Source organism: Solenopsis invicta, chromosome 7, assembly GCF_016802725.1.
Source record: "Solenopsis invicta isolate M01_SB chromosome 7, UNIL_Sinv_3.0, whole genome shotgun sequence".
Taxonomy (NCBI): domain Eukaryota; kingdom Metazoa; phylum Arthropoda; class Insecta; order Hymenoptera; family Formicidae; genus Solenopsis; species Solenopsis invicta.
Window position 1 is genome coordinate 18,181,883 of NC_052670.1, and position 24,565 is coordinate 18,206,447.

The window sequence follows — 24,565 nt, forward strand, 5'->3', positions numbered from 1 at the left end:
CAGCGCAGCCAACACGTCAACAAGCAGATCCCTCTGTGACGAACGTCGCGCATGCAACAATGTCAAATTCACCATCACAAATTTTCTTGTCAACGGTTTTGGCAGACGCGAAAGACTGTCAAGGAAGGAGACAAACGTGTCACATACTTCTGGATCCAGGATCGCAGTCTCACCTCGTAACAGAGAATTTGGTACGACGTTTGGGCCTTACAACAAAATCAGTTAACATCTCTATCTCTGGAGTCAATCAAACACTCAGTAAAGCACAGAAGCAAGTTCAAATTCAGATCAGCTCAAGGCATTACAAATACAAGGTCACCATCGACTGTCTGGTCTCAAAACGAATCATAGATCCTCTACCCACCGTCACAATGGACAAGAATCATTTCAAGATTCAATCGAATTTGGCATTAGCGGATCCAGCATTTTATTGTTCTACGGACGTGGACATACTTTTAGGCGCTGAGGTGTTTTGGAAGATTTTGTGCGTCGGACAGATAAAGGAAGCATCAGATCATCCTCTGCTCCAAAAAACCTTGTTCGGATGGATAATAGGTGGTAGATATCCGATTAACTCTCCTCATCAAACGGCAGTACAATGCAATCTTTCAACATGTCATGATAATTTGGAACAAGCAGTTGAGAGGTTCTGGCAAACGGAACCCGGGCAAAATATAACTCAGCAGGAGTTACACCAGTGGTTTCATGTTTTGAAGATCTGTACGCTAGAAGAAACATTGGAACCCAATGATCCCAATCCTGTTGATTCTCGGAAATAAATTTTGATAAATAACTAATTATAGTCTGATGTTGGCGCTCTACCTATCCATCAGACTGAGGATGTAAGGGAGTCGTTCTTGTTTTCCTAATTCCAAGTATACGCATTAATTCCAAAAACAGGTTTCTCTCAAACCAGTGCTCACCGCAGAGGAGCGGCAATGTGAGAAGCAATTCAAGCAAACCTATCGCCGAACGGAACTAGGTAGATTTGTCGTACAGTTGCCGATTAAAGAAGACAAGCTAAATACATTAGGGCATTCCTACGAAACCGCTTTGAACGTTTCCATTCGCTAGAGCGTAAATTAAATCGCAATCCTGAAATGAAAAGGGAATACACACAATTCATACACGAATACCGTCAGCTCAAGCACATGCATCTTGCCACATTGGAAACCAAGGGAACATTCCCTGCATATTACATGCCGCATCATGCCGTCTTCAAGGCCACCAGTTCTACTACAAGGATCCATGTCGTCTTTGACGCGTCATGTAAGACGGACACAGGAACATCACTCAATGACATTCTGATGGTAGGACCAACCTTACAGCAAGATCTCATTTTCATTTTAATCAAATTTCGCATCTGGCAGCTCGTCCTTACGGCGGACGTGGCCAAGATGTACAGACAGGTGTTGGTCGACGAATCACAACAAAGCTTGCAGAGAATTTTGTGGGGAGACAATGATGACAAAAAAGTGAAGATCTTCGAACTGGCTACCGTGACATACGGTACTGCATCCGCATCATTTCTTGCAGTACGCGCCTTACAGGAGATTGCAAATCTAGAGCGACATAACATGCCGATAGGAGCTTCAAGAATCTTGACTGACTTCTACGTGGATGATCTTCTGACAGGTGCCAACACGATTCAGGAACTCATAACAATACGAAACGAAGTCAATACTATACTGAATAAAGCGGGATTTTCTCTACACAAGTGGGCTTCAAATGAGCAAGCGGTATTAGAAGATTTATCAGGATCACATTCCAGTTGCATTTTGAACATAAATGAGGATGCAAACTCACCTACACTTGGCTTACAATGGAATTCTTCAAGCGATACATTTCAATTCCAAATCACGATCTTTAGGCATGCTAAAATCTCAAAGAGAAGCATATTATCTACCATAGCACGCATTTTCGATCCCTTAGGAATTTTGGGACCAATTATAATCACAGCAAAAATTATTATGCAACGACTGTGGCAATTAAAGTTTGATTGGGACGAGACTGTTCCCAGCAATATACAAACTCAATGGTCTCGTTACGAATCGGAACTTCACACCTTGAATCATCTTCAGATACCACGCAGATACCGGTTGCTTCTCAGCAATCAGAGGTCATGGAACTATGCGGATTCTCAGACGCCAGCGAAAGGGCATATGGCGCTTGTGTATATGTTCGCAGCAAATTAGCAGAAACTCAGTACGAGGTAACTTTATTGTGTGCAAAATCAAGGGTAACTCCGTTAAAAAATCTGTCATTGCCTCGTCTGGAATTATGTGGAGCAGTACTTCTGTTTCAATTAATGCACAAGGTCACGGAATCTGTAGATTTCAAATTTGCGCGAAAACGCTATTGGTCAGATTCAACCATAACACTTGCTTGGATAAAGTCACCTCCTAGAAAATGGAGCACCTTTGTTGCCAATCGCGTCAGTGCGATTCAGGATACGTCCGATCCAAACGATTGGTATCATGTCGACTCATTGCACAATCCTGCAGACATTATTTCAAAAGGGATGGCACCAGCGTTGCTACTTAAGTCGGAATTATGGTGGAAGGGTCCCCCGTGGCTCTCACGAGACACTGCTGAATGGCCTGTCAAGGCATTGCCTCTAAATCAAGAAATTCCGAAGCAACGAAAAACGATGACAATCACGACTACCGAGCTAAAATCACCATGGTTGTTCGACAGATACTCAAATTTTAATAAATTAATTCGAATACATGCATATATTTTACGTATTATCAACAATTGTCTTTCCAGAAAGCCTAAGTTCAAAGGAAGGTTATCCAATAAAGAAATAAATGGTTCTGTACAATCTTTAGTTAAGATTATCCAATCGTCTGCGTTCACGAATGAACTCAAATGCCTGCGCAATCAACAGCAAGTACCCAGAAACAGCAAACTCCTATCTCTCAGCCCGTTTCTTGATGAGCAAGAAATTTTACGAGTAGGCGGAAGGCTTCAGAATGCCAAGCTACCATATTCAGCAAAGCATCAAATGGTGCTACCTTCCAAGCATTCTTTCACAAAATTGTTAGTAGAATATGAGCACTCCAGATTACTTCACGCTGGCTCGCAAACTACTTTAGCAGCCATACGTCAGAAGTTTTGGCCGTTAGATGGAAGAAACACGGTTCGCCACATCATAAGAAGATGCATCAAATGCTTTCGCACAGCGCCTGTAGCTACTCAGCCAATTATGGGCAATCTCCTATTACACAGAGTCCAAGTCGCACGAGCTTTCGCGAACGTAGGAGTCGACTTTTGCGGCCCATTTCAACTTCGTGAATCTAAACGACGAAACGCTAAAATTGTGAAATCGTACGCTGCAATTTTTGTATGTTTGGTTACAAGGGCCGTTCACGTAGAGATTGCTTTTGATTTATCCGCCGAAGGTTTCATACATGTTCTTAAGCGCCTGATAGGACGAAGAGGCATACCCAGCAACATTTTTTCTGACAACGCAACTAACTTCGTGGGAGCGGAGCGAGAATTAAAGGAATTGCGGGACATGTTCATCAAGGAAAAACACAAAATAATTCATGATACGAGGTGTGTTCAAAAAGTATCGCGAATTTTGTGTTTTTTCAAAAATTATTTATTTATTCATGAATATCTATTTTATTTGTCCCCTTCAAAGTAATCCCCATGAGATATTATACACTTGTGCCAACGGTTTTTCCAATCTTCGAAGCACTTCAAAAAATCATTTTTTTTTATCTTGTTCAGCTCCTCCTTCGATGCCGTCTTTATCTCGTCAAGCGTAGCGTAACGTCGTCCTTTCATGGGCCTCTTCAGTTTAGGGAACAAGAAAAAGTCACAGGGGGCCAGATCTGGGGAATACGGTGGCTGCGGCATCATTAGTGTGTTGTTTTTGGCCAAAAAGTCGCGCACAAGCAACGATGTGTGAGCAGGGGCGTTATCGTGGTGCAAAAGCCAATTTTTGTTCTTCCACAAATCCGGGCGTTTCTGGCGGATTGCTTCGCGCAAATTGCGCATAACTTGCAGGTAATATTCCTTATTGACCGTTCTACCCTGTGGCAAGAACTCATGATGCACCACGCCCCTGCAATCGAAGAAAACTGTCAGCAAAACTTTCACATTCGACCGAACTTGGCGCGCTTTTTTCGGTTTTGGTTCGTGCGGCAGCTTCCATTGAGATGATTGAGCTTTGGTTTCCACGTCATAACCATAAACCCACGATTCGTCACCAGTTATGACCCTCTGGAGCAAATTTGGGTCGTCGCGGACAGAGTCCAACATCTCATTAGCAATGTTCATGCGATGCTGTTTTTGGTCGCAATTGAGCAATTTTGGTACGAATTTCGCGGCGACCCGTCTCATGTCCAAATCATTGATAAAAATCGAATGGCACGAGCCAATCGATATGTTTAGGTCCTCAGCAACTTCTCTAACGGTGATTCGACGATTGGCCAATACCATTTTCTCCACTTCATTAATTTTTTCGTCTGTTGTTGAAGTGCTCGGGCGCCCGGCACGCTCTTCGTCGTTCACATCTTCTCGGCCTTCTGAGAACATTTTGTACCACCGATAAACGTTGCTTCGGTCCAAGGTAGCTTCTCCGTATGCCACAGTCAACATTCGGAATGCATCCGCGCACTTAATTTCGTTTTTCACACAAAATTTGATACAGGTTCTTTGATCCATTTTTTTGAATAGGTAAAAATCGAAGACGATCCAAAACACGTGCAAGCAAAGCAGCTGTCAACAATTAAGTGAACATTCAAAATGGCCGAGCTTGTCGGCATAAGTGAGAGACATGAGTACCAACATAACGCCACAAAAAGATCGAAATTCGAATATACGTAACCCGCGAAAATTCAAAATTCGCGATACTTTTTGAACACACCTCGTATAACTAGCCAAGGTACTCAATGGCATTTTATACCTCCAAGAGCTCCAAATTTTGGTGGCATTTGGGAAGCCGCCGTGCGATCTTTCAAATTTCACTTCAAAAGAGTAGTCGGCACAGCCTTGCTGACAATAGACGAAATGCAAACCCTAGCTATACAGATAGAGGCCATATTAAATTCTCGTCCTCTCACTGTTATGTCCAATGATCCCAACGATTTATCCTTTCTATCTCCCGGGCATTTCCTCATCGGAGACACACTTACCAGCATCCCGGAACCGACGTTGCTAGACGTACAAGAAAATAAGCTTTCCAGATGGCAGCGAGTAGAGCAGATGCGTCAGCATCTATGGAAAAGATGGTCCAAGGATTATCTAAATCAACTACAGCAGCGGACAAAGTGGCGAATCAAAGATACCAATGTTTCCCCCGGGGACATGGTACTCATTCGAGAGGACAATATCTCACCCCTGTGTTGGCCTCTTGGTCGGGTTCAGGAAAGTCATCCCGGCGCGGATGGTGTCGTCCGAGCTGTGACAATTAAAACGGCCAAGGGAGTTTTTAAACGGCCATGCAATCGATTAAGTTTATTGCCTCTGAAGCAATAATCATTTGATTTCAATTTTTGGTTTCTCATCATTTGGCTAATCATCGTTAGGCTAAGCTGCTTACGAACAACGTTATTATTTTAGTTTTGTTTCAGTTATTGATAAGACTCCAAGGATTGTTTATACATTGAAAAGCTGAGCTTTCCAAGGCGGCCGGCATGTTAAGACTATGATTTGAATTCGGGCGCCCAACGAAATCTCACTAGCTAAATTCAACGCTAAGGAGGCCGAGAGATGGCGCGGACTTACCGGCAAGGGACTCTTCCCCTCTCTTTCTTTCTCTCTAGTAATCTGTTCTCACTGCTTTCTTCTCTCTCGACCGTAATGGCCGAATTCGAAGTTTGTAACAGAGCTGCGCCCAAGGCAGTCTCTGCATTTTCTACACAATAAACCAGTCTTCTTTGTCATGTGAAAGATAGACGACGCGAGTGATTATTGTTATCTTGCGCTAAACATAACAACACATTTATTTGATTATTTATATTGATTAATTGATTAATTGACTGATTGATTGATCGATTGATTAATATAAAGAATTAGAATGAAATTTTAATTGGGGGAATGTTTACAATAAGCGCGAGGTGCCCCACGGCACGCTACGCTTCTGGGCATTCCGGCTGAGCGCAATCTGATTGATCAAAAACCGTTAATAAATCAATAAATAATGATCTGAGCCAAAATTGGCAAAGAAACTTTTAGTTCAAAATTTCATCCTTTTTGGCTCTCTGAAATATTTGTTACGAGACACCCTGTATAGTTATTTAATAGTTATTATAATTAAAGAAAGAAAGACTAGACAAGCCGTACAAAAGTTCTTATGCAATGTTCATATTTTGCAAACAAAACTCTTAATCTCTTGTTGTAATGGAAATAACATCATTACAAAAGATTAGCTAATAATATTTAATAAGACTTACCAGTCTTAATATTTTTTGGCATATAACTTTCCGATTCGCCGAATTCAGCCTTTACGCATTGCTGCGTTTTCCGGAAATCACTAAAAGCTTGCTTGCTCATCCGGCAAGTACTTTTTGCTGTAGTTCATATACGATTTCACCACGTAACGTACCATTTTCACTTTATTTTAAAATACCTTTTTAAAAAATAACCTCAAAACACATAAAATTGGAGCAATGGTGTTCACATCAGCTGACATCACAATAGAAAAGAACGCAATGCACTCTTTCCGACTTTAAATATTTCATTTTTTTCACAGTTGGCAGTCTTCTAAAATAAAAGATATTTTGCTGTGAAAAGGGGCGTGGTTTAGCCAAATTAAGCACACTATGTTATATTTCCACCATGTATCAAAGTGTAGTACTCTCAAATTGTCACGCAATCAACTATTAATGGACTAATAAGAGTAACTGCGGTTGTTGGTGCGTAGAATTGACAATTTTATTAATTTAAAAACAAACGTTTTGATTCAGCTTCGAGTCATCTTCAACCACAGTTCTTTTTTTCTTAAACGCAGTTACATGCATTTGTTTTTAAGAGATGCTCCTCGGCTGGGCAATTCACCGGTTAGGAGCCACGAACAATTTTCATGGGAAGATTAATTTCCGACCATTGTATAGAGCATTAACGTTGACTGTTTAGTCTGTGGTTAGAAATTTTTGTCAAACATTGTGTCCACCGCTCCCGCCATCGTAAAATTACTCACCAGAGAAGAAAATTGACAAAAACTAGTCATATTCATTCTACTTGAATTACACAAATTATTTGATTTATAACGGTCATACTTCCGCGCAATGACATGTCAGGTTGAAAGACCGAACTGTATTGAGCATGCAGAAGCAATTCGCCCTGCGCCCAACAGTAAACAACAATATATGTATAATCGGTATCTTATGTGACAATATCAGAATCATGTTTCAAAACTATGGGCTTGTATCGTTAACCTTGGTCCTTGAATTTATTTAACAACGCTAGATAACCATTGTGTAAAAATTCCGTATTTGTCTGTAAATGCACGCTGTTCCTTTACGAAAAAGAACTATTGCCGATTACACATAGATCCCAGTGAGCATCATTGAGAGGAAGAGTTCTTTAAGAGTTTTTTTTCCAAGATTTCATTAATTTTTCTTGAAAATGATATCAATAAGTTATCTTTGTATTGATGTTTTTCAAAAGATCTCTTTAAGAGAACTTTTTTAAGACTTTATTAAATTTTCTTCAAAATGACATCAATAAATTCTCTTTTTTCAAGTCTTTCAAAAGAGCTCTTTATGATGTCTATTTACAGATGTCTCTGAAGTCTCAGAGGAAAGAGATCTTTAAGAGGACTTTTTAAAGATCTCATTAAGTTTTCTTAAAAATGATATATCTTTTCGCAAGATATTTCTCACAAAACATAACTTAGTTTGATCACATGTGGCGAATATCATTAGAACATAAAAAGAATTACAGGTAATATAATACACAAAAAACTAGTGTTCGGGCAGTACTCATTACGCAAGTTCTTTCCTATTCAAATCAGCCTTACTTTAAATATAACTGTTTATTCAAGATATTACAAGTGTACAATTAGCTCAGTGTTAGCGTATTAAGTATTCCAAAATCGTAGATCTGAATCCCGCCGGCGCTAACGCATTTTTAAAAATTGTAAAATAATACGTAATTGTAATTAGTGAAATAGAGGAATCTTATATACAAAACAGTCAATACAGAATTAAGCTATAAAAATAATAAATTGTTAAAAAACTGAAAAAAATTATTTTTATTGCACATTATTTGCTAAAAGAAGAATTTTTTTTTAGCATTAAGAGAACTGTCTTAAATCTAGCCTCCCATGCTTATTCGATATTCTTCTACATTTTAGACTTTATATTTAGACTTAGATTTCTCAAGGCGAGGTGGTATATAAAAGGCAAATCCTTCAGCATCAAGATGGTACCATTAAAAAGTAGAATATTTGTTCAGTGTAAAAAATTTTTAATAGTAACATTTTCTTGGCATTTAAAAGAAGTCAAAATGCAGTGCTCCTTTAGATGACATTTATAAGAAGTCAGATTGCCGTATTCTTTCAGATGTCATATACAGGGTGATTCAGAACGACCCATGTGTCCCTGTAAAGACGTGTTCTTGGATAAATTCTGAGTCGATTTTTCCTGTACGAAAATTTTGTCCGACGCTTACTTTTTGAATAATAAGAAGATAAAGTTAGCAAATCACGAGCCGTGTACACATGGTAGACAAAGGCGGCACAACTCACCGTCCGATACGGGTAAGCGCCCGCGTCGGACGGTGAGTTGCGCCGCCTTTGTCTACCATGTGTACACGGCCCGTGATTTGCTAACTTTATCTTCTTATTATTCAAAAAGTAAGCGTCGGACAAAATTTTCGTACAGGAAAAATTGTCTCAGAATTTATCCAAGAACACGTCTTTACAGGGACACATGGGTCGTTCTGAATCACCCTGTATATGATGTCTTTTTTTCCTCTAAAATCGGGGCAGTAGATAATGATATCATTATGTTATCATTCTGATAGTGTTAGAAGACGTCCACCTCTCAAACATGAATACTTTAAGAACTCTTTTTGATAACATTTTTTTCACTGGGATATTACTGATAATTACATAGGTATATTACTAGATATTACAGAAAATATTATTGGATATTACAAAAAATATTACTGAATATCACAGGAAATATTATAGAATATCACAAAAAATATTATTAGCAATTACATAGAAGTCAATAATTATTTCGTACCACTGCCGAAATATATTACTACCAAAATATTACTGCCCAAATATTGCTGCCTAAATAAAAGAAATTTTTTGGAATAATTTTAGTAGTTACTGATAAGACAACAATATTTTAATAATAATTTCCAGTTAATTAAAATAAAAAATCAGTAAACACAATGATCAAAATATATTATTGCTATTTTTTCACCACTGAAATAATGGTAAATATATTAGTGATTATGTCCAATAATTTTTGTTTAAAAATTAACCGAAAATTATATTACTACAATATTGTTGTCTTATCAGTAACTAATGAAATTATACCAAAAAGTCTCTCCTGTATAATGTCTTAATGTCACTTATACAAGTCAAAAATAATAAATGAATATACAGGATGGGGGAAAAGTACCGAAACAGCAAAATATCTCAAAAACTAAGCATTTTAGAAAAAAGTGTTTCAGATAAAAGTTGTAGAGTTTCAAAAGATCTATTTACTAATATTATCAGTTGATCTTGGATAGCGTAGCCAAAAATAAATTTTCTTGTAGTGTTTCAGAAAAGTCTCGAGATAAGCTATAAGAATGTAATACAAAATACAATATTAGTATCGGTTCCCTAATTAAAAGATATCGGTATTTCCTTAATATTCTCTACTTTTTATTGCATTTTCTTGTAGTCGATTCAAAAACTTTTTCAAAACACTATAAAAAAGTTATTTTTTATTAAGTACTTTCCGAGTTGTAAAGCTTGAAATCTACAGTGTACTGTAGCTTTCAAGCCTCACAATTCGGAAAGTACTCAACAAAAATAAAATTTCTTATAGAGTTTTGGAAAGATCTTGACAGCAACTATTAGATTCTGGAATCAAAAATAGGGTATTCCATTTAAAAAGTTAATGTAATTTTAATCTGACCTTGGCGACGTTATCCAAGGTCAAACTAATAATATTAATAAATAGATCTTTTGAAACCCTACACTTTTTTCTAAAATGCTTAGTTTTCGAGATATTTTATTGTTCCGGTACTTTTTCCCCCACCTTGTATATATATATACACAAGGTGTCCCAATATAAGTGGCCATCCCCCTTTATCTCGTAAACTAGCAGAGATAGACCCAATAAATATAATATTAAATTAAATGGTTTGAACTAAACTTTATTGTGAGCACAGTGGTTACTTAAAGAAATGATCTATGTTAAAAAACGAAGAGACACGCACAACTTTTGCATGGTAAAGTGAATATTTTTATATGATAAAAGTTGTAGCGTTTTTTCTAATGAATACAATAATGTATGATTTATAAAATTATTTTACAAATTATAGAAGTTATGTCGGTTTCAAGTTTTGCGGGCAACTAATACCATTTCAGTTTTGCCTCTGCGGTGTGGCTAACTTCCGACTCCCGTTTTGGCGATTGACGTGTAACACATTGATATCTAATTATAACCTGTAGATTTTTGTATTCTTATTACTTACATTTTACGTACATCGAATATTATAATTAGATGTTAACTTGTTACACGTCAATCGCCAAAGCGGAAGTTGGAAGTTAGCCACACCGCAAAAGCAAAACTGAAATGGTATTAGTCGCCCACGAAACTTTAAACCGACACTTTTATAATTTATAATATAATTTTGATAAATCATACATCATTGTATTCATTAGAGAAAACGCTACAACTTTTATCATATAAAAATATTCACTTTACCATGCAAAAGTTGTGCATGTCTCTTTGTTCTTTAACATAGATAATTTCTTTAAGTAACTGTGCTCACAATAAAGTTCGAACCATTTAATTTGATATTATATTTATTGAGTCTATCTCTGTTAGTTTACGAGATAAAAAGGGGTGGCCACTTATACTGGGACACTCTTTTTTTGGTAACGGAAGGGAAATGCGTTACCGCATATACCAAGCCTTGGGAAAGGCCTGGTGGTTATGTGGTGCTTTCCCCCGCCGACGACGTGCCGGCGGAGGCCTACCCACTAAAACCCCTCCCCCCGGGTGTCTTACCCTGGTCCTTAGCGGGGGGAGCTCCGGGAACGCGTGCAGCATACTTTCGGAGCCCCCCCGGACACGGTCGGCCTATGGCCGATTCGACTCGCCAGAGGCGCCTTAGCGTTAGGCGCTCCTGGCAGGGCTTTTGGCCTGGTCAGCCTCAGGTCGGAAGAAGGGGACACCGTCCCCCCCCCGCCTCTTCCTCTGATGTTTGGGGGTAAAGCCCGGGGTATCCGGCCCCCACCGTAAGCCCGGGCCTCTTCGCGCCGCGCTGACGGCGGCGCGGCCCACCTTACTACCCTGGGGGAGAGAGAGAATATTCCTTCCCTCTCCCCCCCCCGGCGGTTGAATGTTATGTCACAGAGTCGCTCCCCCCGGACCGTCAGGTGGGATCTGCCTCGCTGGGCTCACTAGTGAGGGGTCCTCCTCTCGTGGCGCGTCCCAAAAGCGAGACCAGCAGCAGCCGTGGGGAAGGAGGGACACATCCTCTCCTCGTTCTCGCTCCCCTCCTCCGTATGGTGGGGAGTGAGGGGGCGATTGCGGCTTTGTTGCCCCTCCGCCTTTTGGCCACCGGGCCACAGAGGCCCGGGGAACGGGGGGCAAACTTTCTTCTTTTTCCTCTGGGCGGCTGGGGCGGGAGCCAAGGTGGATCGTGGCCCCCGCTCCTGCCGCCCCTGTCGTCGTTGTTGTCGTCGCCGGGAGGCATGCGTCCCCCCGGCCTCTTTTTCCGTTGCTTTTTGGCTTCCTCCTTCTGCCGCATAACCTGCTCGCAGAAGAAGGAGACCGCGACCCATGCGCTCTCCCTGCGGACCATCAGCGTGATGATGGCCCGCAGGGAGAGGTCGTCTCCAACCTCCTCTTTCAGAACTCCGCGCAGCTCCTCCCACGCTGAACAGACCTCCAGCGTGTGCTGCGCGAAGTCCCGTTCTCCGTCACAATAATGGCACTGTGTCGGCTCCTTCCTTATCCTGCACAGGTACTCACCGAACGGTGGGTCCCAATAGCGCACATCCCGATAGCACACAAACCACTCACAATGGCAGATGCCTAGAGATTTTCCATAGGTTAGGTTAGGTAAATCAAGATGATTGGTTGGTGCGCTATCGGCATGTGCGCTATTGGAAACCTCCCCTCACCGAAACACCCATGTCCGGTAAGCACCTGTGTCGTCCGGTAGGACAAGCCGCTCCAGGGGCGTCCCACCTATTCGTCCAAGTGGAGTAGGACGGCCTCCAAGATCCGAGATCCTGCCGCCGGCGGGTCGTTGGCGAGGCTCTCTCGCCAAGCGTCCATCACCCGCCGGCGTACTCTTTTCCGTAGCAGTGCGGCGACCCTGGGGGTGACGACTCCCCTCTGCAGGCGGACGGCCTTCACTCTGGCGTAGCACCAGGCCAGAATTCTGCCGGAGGAAGTCCCGCCAAAACCATTGTCGCCGCGCTGGGAGCGGTACGATACGCACTATTCTACGTGCTAGCCGCCGCTGCACAGCGTGCAACGTTTCGTGTATGCGGCGGCTGGCCAGCGCCTCGCGGAACCAGACTGGGTCTTCGTACAGAGCCCCAGCCATCACCGCGTAGGCATACGCGCGCCTCGCACTGATCCTCGGACCCCGGAGGTTGGGCATCAACCCCAAGAGGGTGTTTGTCCTCAAGCCCAACCGCTGGGCCAGTTTGTCGAAGTGTTCGACAAAGGACCAGCGACCGTCCAATAGCAACCCTAGATATTTTAGGGTTGCCCCCACTCAAACTCGGATGTTGTCCATCAGGACGAAGGCCTCTGGCGGTATTCTGGAGCAGCCATGGAAGAAAATGGCTTCCGTTTTCTTCTGGGCCACCCTCAGACCCAGGCTCTTGATGGAGCCGAGGACACAAGGCACGGCCCAGTTGCCAATGGCCACTGCTCTTCCCTAAGAGGCGCCCCTGACTACCACAAACGTGTCGTCTGCGTAGCAGACGACGTGGCAGCCAGAGGAGAGAACTTCGCAGAGCACGGTGTCGTACGCTGCGTTCCACAACAAGGAGCCCAACACGGACCCCTATGAAACGCCGCACGACATGTCCCTCCGCTCCTGGAGTCCGGTTTTATCCCGGAACTCCAGCACCCTGTCTCGGAAGTAGTTCCGTATGATGGCGACGAGGTAGGGCGGCACGCGATAATGCTCGCTAAGCGCCGCCACTACCACGCCCCATGGGATACTGTTGAAGGCGTTGGCGATATCCAGGGATATCACCAACGCCACCTCCCCGTCCCCCGTGATGGACTCCGAGAGGGATCTGACCTGCCTAATGCCATCTATAGTCGATCTCGCCTCTCGGAATCCATATTGTCCGGGGGACAAATCGGGATCCTTCCGAGACACATGCCGGATGATGCGGTTGGCGATGATTCGCTCAAAGATTTTGCCCGCATCATCCAGCATACACAAGGGCCTATACGCGGAGGGACTCTCCGCTGGCTTGCCCTCCTTTTTGAGGCGGACAAGCCTGGACCTCTTCCACCTCCTGGGGAACGTCCCGAAGGCACTTTGTGTAGGTGACACGAAGTACCTCCCGAACGATTGAAGACGCCCGAGCCCAGACTTTTGTGTGTATTCCGTCCGGCCCGAGCGCTTTTGCTCTGCCTCTTATTCGGGCAAAGACCGCGGCCATCTCGTGATTGGATACCTCCAGCTCCTCGGTCCATCCGGGAGGAGGGCCGGTCTTCTCCGGAATGTCCCCCCCCCTGGTGGGGAACAGGGTGTCCACCACCTCTCCGAGGAACTGGGGGTCCAGCGTCTCCGAGACTGGGGGCGGAGCCTCTTCGTCACAATTTGATACGGTCTCCCCCATGAGTCGCAATCCAGTTCGGAGAGTAGGTCATCCCATGGCGCGGCTTTTGCCCGTGCTATGGCGGTCCTCAGGTCCTTCCTGGCTTCTCTGAGGACCGCCGCAGCATTGTTTAGCGCATCCTCCGAATGCCCCGCCGCTTGGCGCGCGTGTGCGCCCTCCTGGCAGCCACGGTAGCCTGCCTTAGTTCGGCGAGTTCCGCGGACCACCAGTAGGCAGCACGACGCGCGATCGATCTGCTGCGGGGCATGGAGGCGTCGCACGCCTGCGACATCTTCTCGCATAGGCGCTCCGCCTCCTCCTCGGCTCCAAGGTCAGCTCTTCCCTCCGGCCAAGTGGAGGCAAGGAGGCTGACCTTGAGGGCTTCGGGGTCGAGTTTCTTCAGGACCCATTGTCTTTCAGCTTGTCTGCGGCGGCATTGCTCACGCTCCTCCGCGAGGGAGGGGGGGGAGGAGACCAGCTCCATGGAGATAAGTCTATGATGAGACAACTTTCAAGGAGCCGGTCTCCAGTTTCAATCCTTTAATCGGGTGACACTCTTTTGGACACAGCACGATTGGACACCAACCAATGATCTTGACTTATCTAACCAAACCAACGGAAAGACTCTAGGTATCGGCCGCTGTGAGTGGTGGTGTCCAATCGTGCGGTGTCCAATCGTGCGCACCCCGTGCTGACCCGGCCCCGGTTTAGAAGTACCAGGCCAAGCCCCGCCGCAAAGTCCCGGGCCAGGCGGCCCATGGTGTCGGTGCGGGGGCAGCCCCAATCCACAGCGTGTGCATTGAGGTCTCCTGAGGAACCATATACCCATGTTTCGTCACCAGTTATAACCCTTTTGAGCAGATCAGGATCATCATTGACGTCGTTCAACATGTCTTGTTCATGCGACGCTGCTTCTGATCAAAATTAAGCACTTTTGGAACGAATTTCGCTGACACACGTGTCATACCCAAAACATCCGTTAAAATTGATTGGCATGAGCCAAACGATATGTTAAGATCATCAGCTATTTCTCTAATCGTGATTCGACGATTTTTCAACACAATTTCTTTCACTTCCTGAACATTTTCGTCGGTTTTTGACGTGCTGGGGCGTCCAGAGCGAGGTTCATCGTTAACATTTTCTCGACCCTCTTGGAATAACTTATACCATTTATAAACATTTTTTTTGCTCAAAGTTGACTCACCGTACGCCACTGTCAACATTTCAAGAGTTTTTGAACACTTAATACCATTTTTTAAACAAAAATTAATACAAACTCTCTGCTCCATTATTTTCAACAACAAAAAATCGCCGAGCACGCAAACACGAGTCTAACCTTTATATGTACCTCTCACATAAAAACAACACATGCTATATAGTCAAAACTGTGAACATATGATCGTGACGAGTGTACCAACACAAAAAAAAAATTTTGAAATTAGAGTGTACAGAGCGCGCAAAGTTCAAAAAGTCACCTTACTTTTTGATCATACCTCGTACATTTGCCTTCGCTGTTTCTTTCCTATGCTATTATTTTTTTCATCGTCTCCGTACCTCTATACATTCCTTCCAATCTTCTTCCATTCATTTATTCTCTCAATTACAATATGTCCTCCTTTCTCCATTAACCATTCTGCTAGATTCCGTGCATTACCTGTCACATTATTCTTTCTATAACTGTTTCTGCTTTTCTTTTTACCATCTTATTTCTCTAACATTTTTCCTAACACTCTTTCTATTTGCACACCGTCACCCTTTTCGTTTTCCCTAATACCTTCCTCGTTTCATTCCGTTACTTTCCTATCTTATGACCGGTTCTCCTGGAGTCTTCCGCCTCATTGTCCGCCCTAACCTATTCCTGTTCCTTCCTCCTATATCTTCCAATATTACCACAAATCCTTTTCCTCTAATTCTGCTTCCAATTCGTCTTTTCTACCCTCCTACTTCTCTAGTCCATACCTCTTTACTTTCCTAATTCTTCCTAATATACTACAACATTCATACTCAGCCTCACTCTATTTCCATGTACACATCCGCACGCCATCGCACCACCTAACCAAGTCGCAGTAGTTTTTACATATGCAGTAGTCTTTTTAGTGATACCCAAATAATATCCGTCTATATTCCGTCGCTAGTAATTATTTTAGAAGCAATAACCCCTATAACCATTTCTGTAATTGCTAAGGTTGATAACAGATTTTGGTCTGCATATGGTCCGCATACATTGGTATTTTTGGTACTGTTAGCAGATTTGTACCAAATATACTACAACCTTGTTGGCAGAGTATATGACAAATTGGCGTTGAAAAGCAAGCAAATCTGTTGAAAGTTTTGACGAAAAATTTATAACAAATATTAAACAAGTTTGCTATTGCAAAAATGTTAGCAATTTTCACCCAAGAATGCAATATTATTCCTTTGTCAAAATACACAATAGATTGGAAGTTGATTGTAGACAGATCTGTTGTATGTGTGATTGACAAATTGATGGCAGATAGTAAGCAAGCTTGCTATTACGAAAATGTCAGCATTTATCACATAAGAATGCAACATTAGTTGAGTTCCGTAAAACGCATAATGCACATGACTTAATTCTTGTTGATCACCAAAGATTAAACAAGGATAAAATGTTACATTACACACATCATGCTCTCTTTGCGAAATTCGGCCATTATCTTTTTGTCAAAACAATTATGCGACTAATTTGTTTATAATAATTATAACAACTATAACAATTAAGAAAGCGTTATATATGTTTCTTTAGTAATTTTTTTCGGTAAATCAATTGGTGAAATCAGTTTTCCTATACAGTCATTTTTAACAATTTGTTTATAACAATTAATTGCAAAATTGACTTTTGCAACATGCTCTTTACGTCAATAATGTTTTATTATGCTTTGATACTACTTTAAATTGTTATTTTGTGACTGATCTGGCCAGGAAAAGATTTTAATTATTTATATAGTTTATATTAAAAATATCTGAGGCTAAATAATCATAGGGTTAGTGATAGTGTTCGCGCAATATTCAAAACGCAAGTTTCTTTCGGTTTAATTCAGCTTTACTTCAAATATAACTTTTTATTAACGATATCACATGTATACGATTAGCTCAGTGTTAGCGTGTTAGGTTGTTATTCCAAAATCTTAGTTCGAATTCCGCCGGCACCGACATGCGTTTTCAAAAATTTATAAAATAATGCATAATTGTAAAAAGTGAATTAAAATGTTATATATGAAACAATGGATACAAATTAAGCTATAAGAATAACAAAATCTGTTTAAAAAAAATAAATTTTTTTGTTGATCTCGGAAACATCAGATTTGATCTTTATTTGGTGTCATTCTGTCAGCACGTTTGAAAATAAATTTGGTTTGTATTTGACATTATTTTGTCAACGCATTTGATAACAGATTTGGTTTGTGTTTGATGCCATTTTGTCATCACATTATTATTATCAAATTTGTTTTGGTATTGGTTTCAATTTGACTTCAGATATGATCGTCAGATTTGATTTACATTGGGCATCCTAATGCGGACATAGTAGGATACGGTTTTGGTACAAAATTCCGCCGGAATTTGGTGCCAATTTGATATCCTTTTGCGTACAAAAATGTTTGCTGGAAATATTCGCCTTTATAATTACAGAGCCACCAATAATAATCACACAACCGCGTATAACAATCACACAGCCGCGTGTAATTATTACACGGCCGGCAATAGTTCTTTTTTGTAAGAGTTGATCTGCAGTTTGATAAATAACATTTCAGAAATCAATCTTTTGCTGAGAAACCTTTCCGTATCCAGGATCTCAACGTTGAAGTCATGATTATAATGTATCCTATGTTCCGAAATAACTAAGTACTTACTGTGTTTCTTCAGATGTCATTTTTATATTTCGAAATTTTAGTTTTTAATAATCTGCAAGTTTGTCCGACATAAGAGGCATTACAATATTCTCATACAGTACAAAATTTGCAACAATATTGTTGCAACATTGCAGCAATATTGCAACAATATTTCTGCAGCCTTCTGTGCTATATGGGTTTACATGATATTCTGTAGACAATAGGCGTCGACAACGAAATCGGTCCAAAATGTACAATTAAATCCCATCTTTGCTTTATAATGTACACTGAATAAGAATTATATAATTTTCCAGGTTATGGAGCTATGGGGATAAGTAATTCGATCGGATCAAATGTATTTGATGTGTTACTGTGTCTCGGATTTCCATGGTTCATCAAGGCAGCACTACTGCCAAAAGTAGCTGGACAGTATTATATTCAGATTAATTCTCAAGGTCTAGTTTATAGCTCAGTATCTCTTTTCTCTACGTTAATTATCTTATATGGGGCTTTATTTATTAACAAATTCATATTAAATCGCACAGTTGGAATTATCTGTCTCGTTATGTACGCCATATTTTTGATATTTGCATCTATCGTAGAACTTAACACATTTTTTATTGTTAATTTACCAATATGTGTTGACTAATAATATTAGATTTATGAAAAAATAAGGTCCTATAATTAAGATGACTAACTAAAGGAAAAAGGAAGGAAATTCCTCCTTTTCAATCATATTACTTTCTTCCTCCTATTTGCCATAAAAATCGTAGAAATTCCTTTCTTTTCAAAATTATTAAATGAAAACAATGAATTGAGAATAAAGAACAGAGAAAATCTTTTTAGTTTAGCTTTGTAATACATAAAAATCCTTGCTAACCAAGCAAAAATGTTGTGACAAAGATAGATGCCTCACGGTCATAGCTTTCTTTTATCTAGATGGGCTGCATTTAAAAATTGTATTTGTCGGGTAGAGTTACTTTGAGTGACTAATTAGGATGAAGAAATATTGAAATTTCTTGATACTGTAAAGGCTGTGTTGATAATGCAATACAATTTTAAGGATGTGCAATGTTAGGACTTTTACAGCAATGTTGTAAATAATAAAACATTGTTAGACTTTGGAAGACAAAAGCGAAATATAAAGACAAGAAAGAAAACAAATATTGAAAAGACTTTTTATTTTAAAAGATATTTTAAAAATGTTTTTTTTAAATTAATTTTTTGTTTAAAAGACTGCGAAAAAGTACATTAAATATGTGATTAAATATTATTTTCAGTTAAATTGTTAAATATAATTTAAAAAAAAATGTAAAAAAATGTTTTAATGTCTTCCTTCGGTTATCACCTAATAAAATTGATGTTCACCTATTTTCCACCCTTTTAACGAAAAATTCCCTCCCTTTTCAATTTTGGAGTTGGTCACTCTACCTATAATATTAAGGTACTAAAGATGTACTCCTATGGTTCGCCATTTTTAGTCCTTTCCCCTGCCTCCTCACTTCTTGCATTCGCTTCGAGGCAGCGAGAAAGCAAAGAGTGAGGAGGCGGAGAGAGGGAGGATAGACTAAAAGTGACGGACCGTAGGAATACTCATATCTTTGGCGCTTTAATAATATAAGGTGTCAGGAAAAGTTTGCCCGTGTTCTCATGGATTGATAGAGTAAGTCAAACTGAGCAGAAAAGTTCTCCAAGCAGAACAGGGAGTTATCATGACGTTAAAATGATGTTAAAGTGACTGCAAAATGATCATTAAAAGTTACTTTTTGATCAATTCTGATTCACTTTGATGTCATTTTGACATAACTGTAAATCACTTTGATGTCATTTTGACATAATTGTAAATCACTTTGATGTCATTTTGACTTATTGTTCTGCTTGGGCCTATAACACTTTTCAAAATTCGTAATAATTAACAAGATAAAAATTAATAAAGTCTGCGAATGAGCGCGTACTTCTCTTACCTACTGCATGTGGGGACCGCCTGTCGGTCGCCAAACCAGCGGCAGCCGCGGCAGACGGCGCGGTGAAGAGAAAGAAGCATCTACCGGCCAGCAGCGTAAGATTCCCGCTCTGAGCTGCTTGTTCCCTTGCCACGCCGCCTACTCCTGGCTAGGCGACCGCTAGGCTGTATCCGCGCGCGGTAGGTAGGAAAAGTATGCGCTCATTCGCCGAATTCACTAATTTTTATTTTGATAACTAATGCGAATTTTGAAAAGTGATACAGGACTTTTCTGTTCAGTTTGACTTGCTCTTTTAACCCACGAGAGCACGGGCAAACTTTTCCTGACAACTTTTCTTGTATATACAGGATGTTCCCGTATAAGTGACCACTCCCTTTTATCTCGTAAACTAATAAAGATAGAACTTTTTTATGCAAAAGTTATACATGTCTCTTTATTCCTTAACATAAATAATTTATTTAAGTGACCACTTTACTCACAATATAGTTTAGTCCAAATTGTATAATTTGATATTATTTTTATTGAGTCTATCGCTTTTAATTTACGAGATAAAAGAAGATCACTTATATGGAGACATCCTAGTCGTTCATATATATGTAAAGTCGGTATTTATACTGCGCTGTGATTTATACCAAAAAAGTCAGAAAAAATAGTAAAAGTAATTTGCTCGAAACCATTTTGTTATGTGCTTTTATGCTATATTAGTATTGTGTTGTGATTTTAGTTTATTATTATTAATATTAACGAAAATATAATGAATTAAATTGATTTCTCCATGTAGTAAGTAGCACAATCTGTATTACGAGCTATATAAAATGATTACTGTAGGAAATGTAAAAGCCTTAAGAGGATGCTAAAGTACCATGAATTATCGACATTTACAGTGCACTAAATATCTTCAAATTGGCGTTACAGAATCACAAAAATTTTTTTTAGAATTAAAATACGCGTAAAAAGAAAGTGCGCTGAAGTTAATTTTACAAGAAAATCGAACAAAAGTTTATAAATCATTAAAAATTCACTATAGCCATCACTTGAGATTAACTTTACTTTAACAGAGAAGTTGTGTAGCTTGTACATACAAAATAATAGTAGAGCGCACTTTAGAAAACATGCACGAATAACACTGACCGCGTGAAATTACGATTAAACACCTAACAAAAAAAAATATATTAATTTGCTTTTACCACATGCGTATTTCGTTCAGCGAAGCTAAACTGTCACAAATAGAGCAATATGGTAGTCAACAGTAGTTAATAGGACTTTTCGTAGATGGCGAAATAATCAAAAAACGAAGACAGATCTATGCAATGGACAAAGAGCAATAGCCTGGTCTTACTCGAAAAATAATCTGCAGTAGGACCGACGTCGAGGAAGTTCTTGTGTTACTTTAGCATCCTTTTAATGATTAATTTATGATACGTAAATGTAGAGAAATAGTAAAGGAATAGAATACAAGTAAGATACATCTCTAATATTCTTTGTTTAGTTTGATATTATACATCTCACTTGTATAGGATGTACGACATTTTTAGCAAGCAGGATTTATGACAGTAGTATAGATTCGCTAGCCGTGTGTCAGTAAAGGTGATGTTGAATAACATAATAAAGCACGGTTGAGATTGCTGACGCAATCCAAGTTTTTATTTGTTACAAGACTTTGTATTCCGCGTATACTTCGAGAATTTATCATTAAGACTTAGCATTTCGCATATATTCTGAAAATATATTGCAATAATCATACTGCAAGTATGGTCGTATCATCCCTATTTTGAAAAGGAAATAGGTATCATTAACGACTGAAAAAAAAGACTAACGTACGTACGACGCATTTAACGCTTCTATTAAAAAGTACACCGTAATGCAATGTTTTTCAATAGTAAATTTACTTATTTTCAACTTTCTAGCATACGATTAAAATTTGAAATGTCAGTAATAATTGGTAAAACAATGTAATTTTGACAAATACGTGAACAAAGTTACGACAAGTGCGGGTAATTTTTGAAAACTATAATAACTTTCTTAAAAATCATAGAAAATTGATACAAAAAAGAAATTAAAGTTAAAGAATATTTTTATTTAAAAAATGTTCCATTTTAGATTCATACAGTACATATTCTAACAGTACATGATATTCTGCGCATCATTCCATTTTGATATGTCTCATTCGAAGCATACGAAGACCATCGCTAGAACATCACTTATAGTATCATTCTATTTCCTTTCATGCGCGTTTATTCTTAGGTCGTATTAGAGACCCTCTAATGAGCGTCGCGACACAAGGGGACTACATTTGATTGGTCCGACATATTTGAGCAAGAGATGTAAATATAGACTGAGATGTGTATATTAAACATAGAAATACAACATATTTCCCTCTGTCTAATATATTTTCCTTCTCTCCTCATGGATTTTTGAATAAACTACTACTCTGCCTACAAAAGTTGGCTTGTGTTGCGACTCTTATTACAGAATGCCTCTAGGTCGTACTGAACGTACTGAACCCAGGCAGAACACAAAATCATTATAAGATCATGATCAAATATATCATCAAATATAAGTCATTTTGGAAAAAATCATTATGACGTCATTCGATACACTTTTTATAATGATTTTGTGATGAATTCTTGATATAATAAAATGATTTTTAAGTGATTTTTCAACTACGTACTAAAGGAAATCGTAATAAAAGAAATCACAATTTTATTCCTGCCGCAAATTTAATTACTTTAGAACACTATAGAAAAAATGTCTTTAGTTCTGAATGTGTTTTTGGAAACAGACATTGCATATACGGAATGGGGATATACGGAATCTCTTTATACAAGTTTTATAATTTTTAATAAGATAATGAACATACGAAAACTATAGACATTTTTTCTATTATATAATGTTTTAAAGTAAATTTGCGACAGGGATACGTATGATAGTAACTGTTGCCATCGATTTGCTGTTTGCGCGTTTAACAGCATATTGACGATGTAAAAATGTAAAATTTTATGTGGAACACTATTCCACATAAACTTCACATTTGAAAAAAAGTGAGAGCGAGTATTTATCTCGAGGTTATATCGAACAGCTCCTAATTAAGATTATTTTCACTGAGCTGGTGAGTCGGTCGCGGTGGCGCCTAGATATAACACATCCTGTGGACGCATTCGATTCACAAAAAGATTTTCCGCGGCGTAGCCGCCTAGCGGTGGCGCCAGCACTCACTTGTTTGCGTTGGACCTTACCGCTTCGCTCCGATCAGCAAACAATAACACGTTAATTCTAAAGCCAAGAATCGATCGCCTGAAACTGAAAAATAATAATTTCAACGTTTCGTAACATTTTTGGCTTTAGAATCAATGACTCGGAAAGAAGCTGGAAATTGCGGCGTTCCGCAACATTCCGCCCGCCGTCGTTGATGTGGTCAACGACTGATTTGGTCCGTACAAGTCCGCATAACTGTCGCGCGACGAGTTGCGCCCCTGAGTACGCGTTGTCTCTTCGAGTGGCGGATGTGAAGCAAACTGAGAACCGCGGCAATGAACCCCGACGGCGTAGCCAAGCGAAGAACTACAGCCAGAAAGGCTAGACTACAAGTGCACGAATTATGCAACTAAAAGGTAAGGGAATCTTAGGAATCTACATGAATAACAACAAAATTAGGAAAAACGTTTAATCTTAGAAGCGCGTTGATCGTCGACCAACGATCGGAACTCCACAAGTCTTAACTCTATAAGTCTAACTGCAAGTTTTTCACCGGTCACTTTGCGTGGTTGGAACCGGTCTCCGCGGCGGCCTCACAATCGCCGGAGGACGACAGCGGTAGGAGTACTAGCTTAGCGACAGGGGCGAGTCAGCTCGGAAGTCGCCGTACGCACTGTTACAACGCGCTTCGGCCATCATCGCCCGGACGTACGCTAATGACTCGCGCAAGAAACCACTTTGTCGGAGGGTTAATCTCGCTCCTCAGCAGGCACAGGCGACCCACTTCGATGTCGGAGTTGGTCGTCCACCATTTTGGTCGATGACTGAGAGTGTAGAGGTACTCTTGGAACCATCTATCCCACAGCTGATCCCGCATACGTTGTACCAATTGCCATTCCCCAAGGCGGCCAGCGGGCTCGTCCCGCAAGGATGGCTCCAGCACGGCGCACGGCGCTAATGGCCGATCACACGAGGAAGTGGCCCGGGGTCATGTGAGTGCCGCGAAGTCTTCCGGGTCATCCGAGAGGGCCTACAACGGCCTCGAATTTATGCAGGCCTCCACCTGTGCGAGAAGCGTCGTCATCTCTTCAAAGGTGAGAGTGGCCTCACCTAGCACCCGCCGGAGGTGGTGCTTCATAGATTTGACAGCGACCTTCCAGAGGCCACCAAAGTGAGGCGTCGCAAATGAATTAAAGCGCCACCGTATTCACTTGCTGCTCAAACCGTCCGCCACTCGCCTATCTTCCATGGTGCCGTCTGCAAAGAGGTTGCGCAATTGACGATCGGCACCTACAAAATTAGTACCGCGGTCAGAATACAAGGTATGGCACAGTCCTCGCCGAGAAGTGAAGCGCTTCAAAGCTGCGAGGAACGCCTCTGACAAGTAGTCGAAAACGACTTTCAAGTGAACAGCGCGAGAGCTCAGGCAGACAAACACGGCCACGAAGGTCTTGTACGTCTTATGCCCCCGTCCCCAGCTCATCCGCAGCATCACTGGCCCCACGTAGTCGACCCCTGTGTGTAGAAAGGGTCAAGATAGAATCACGCGAGGCCGCGAAAGATCGCCA

At 40.7% G+C, this 24,565-nt stretch overlaps 1 protein-coding gene across 1 annotated transcript in view; it reads left to right on the plus strand.

The window, feature by feature from the left end:
- LOC105200671 (sodium/potassium/calcium exchanger 3) overlaps nt 1–19,002 on the plus strand; it is a 192,178-nt gene extending 173,176 nt beyond the window's left edge. The window contains exon 9 of the mRNA XM_039451622.1: nt 18,153–19,002. Coding sequence (XP_039307556.1) covers nt 18,153–18,487 — 335 coding nt within the window. The 3' untranslated portion in view covers nt 18,488–19,002. The remainder of the gene's footprint in view (nt 1–18,152) is intronic.
- Nucleotides 19,003–24,565: the final 5,563 nt, after the last annotated feature.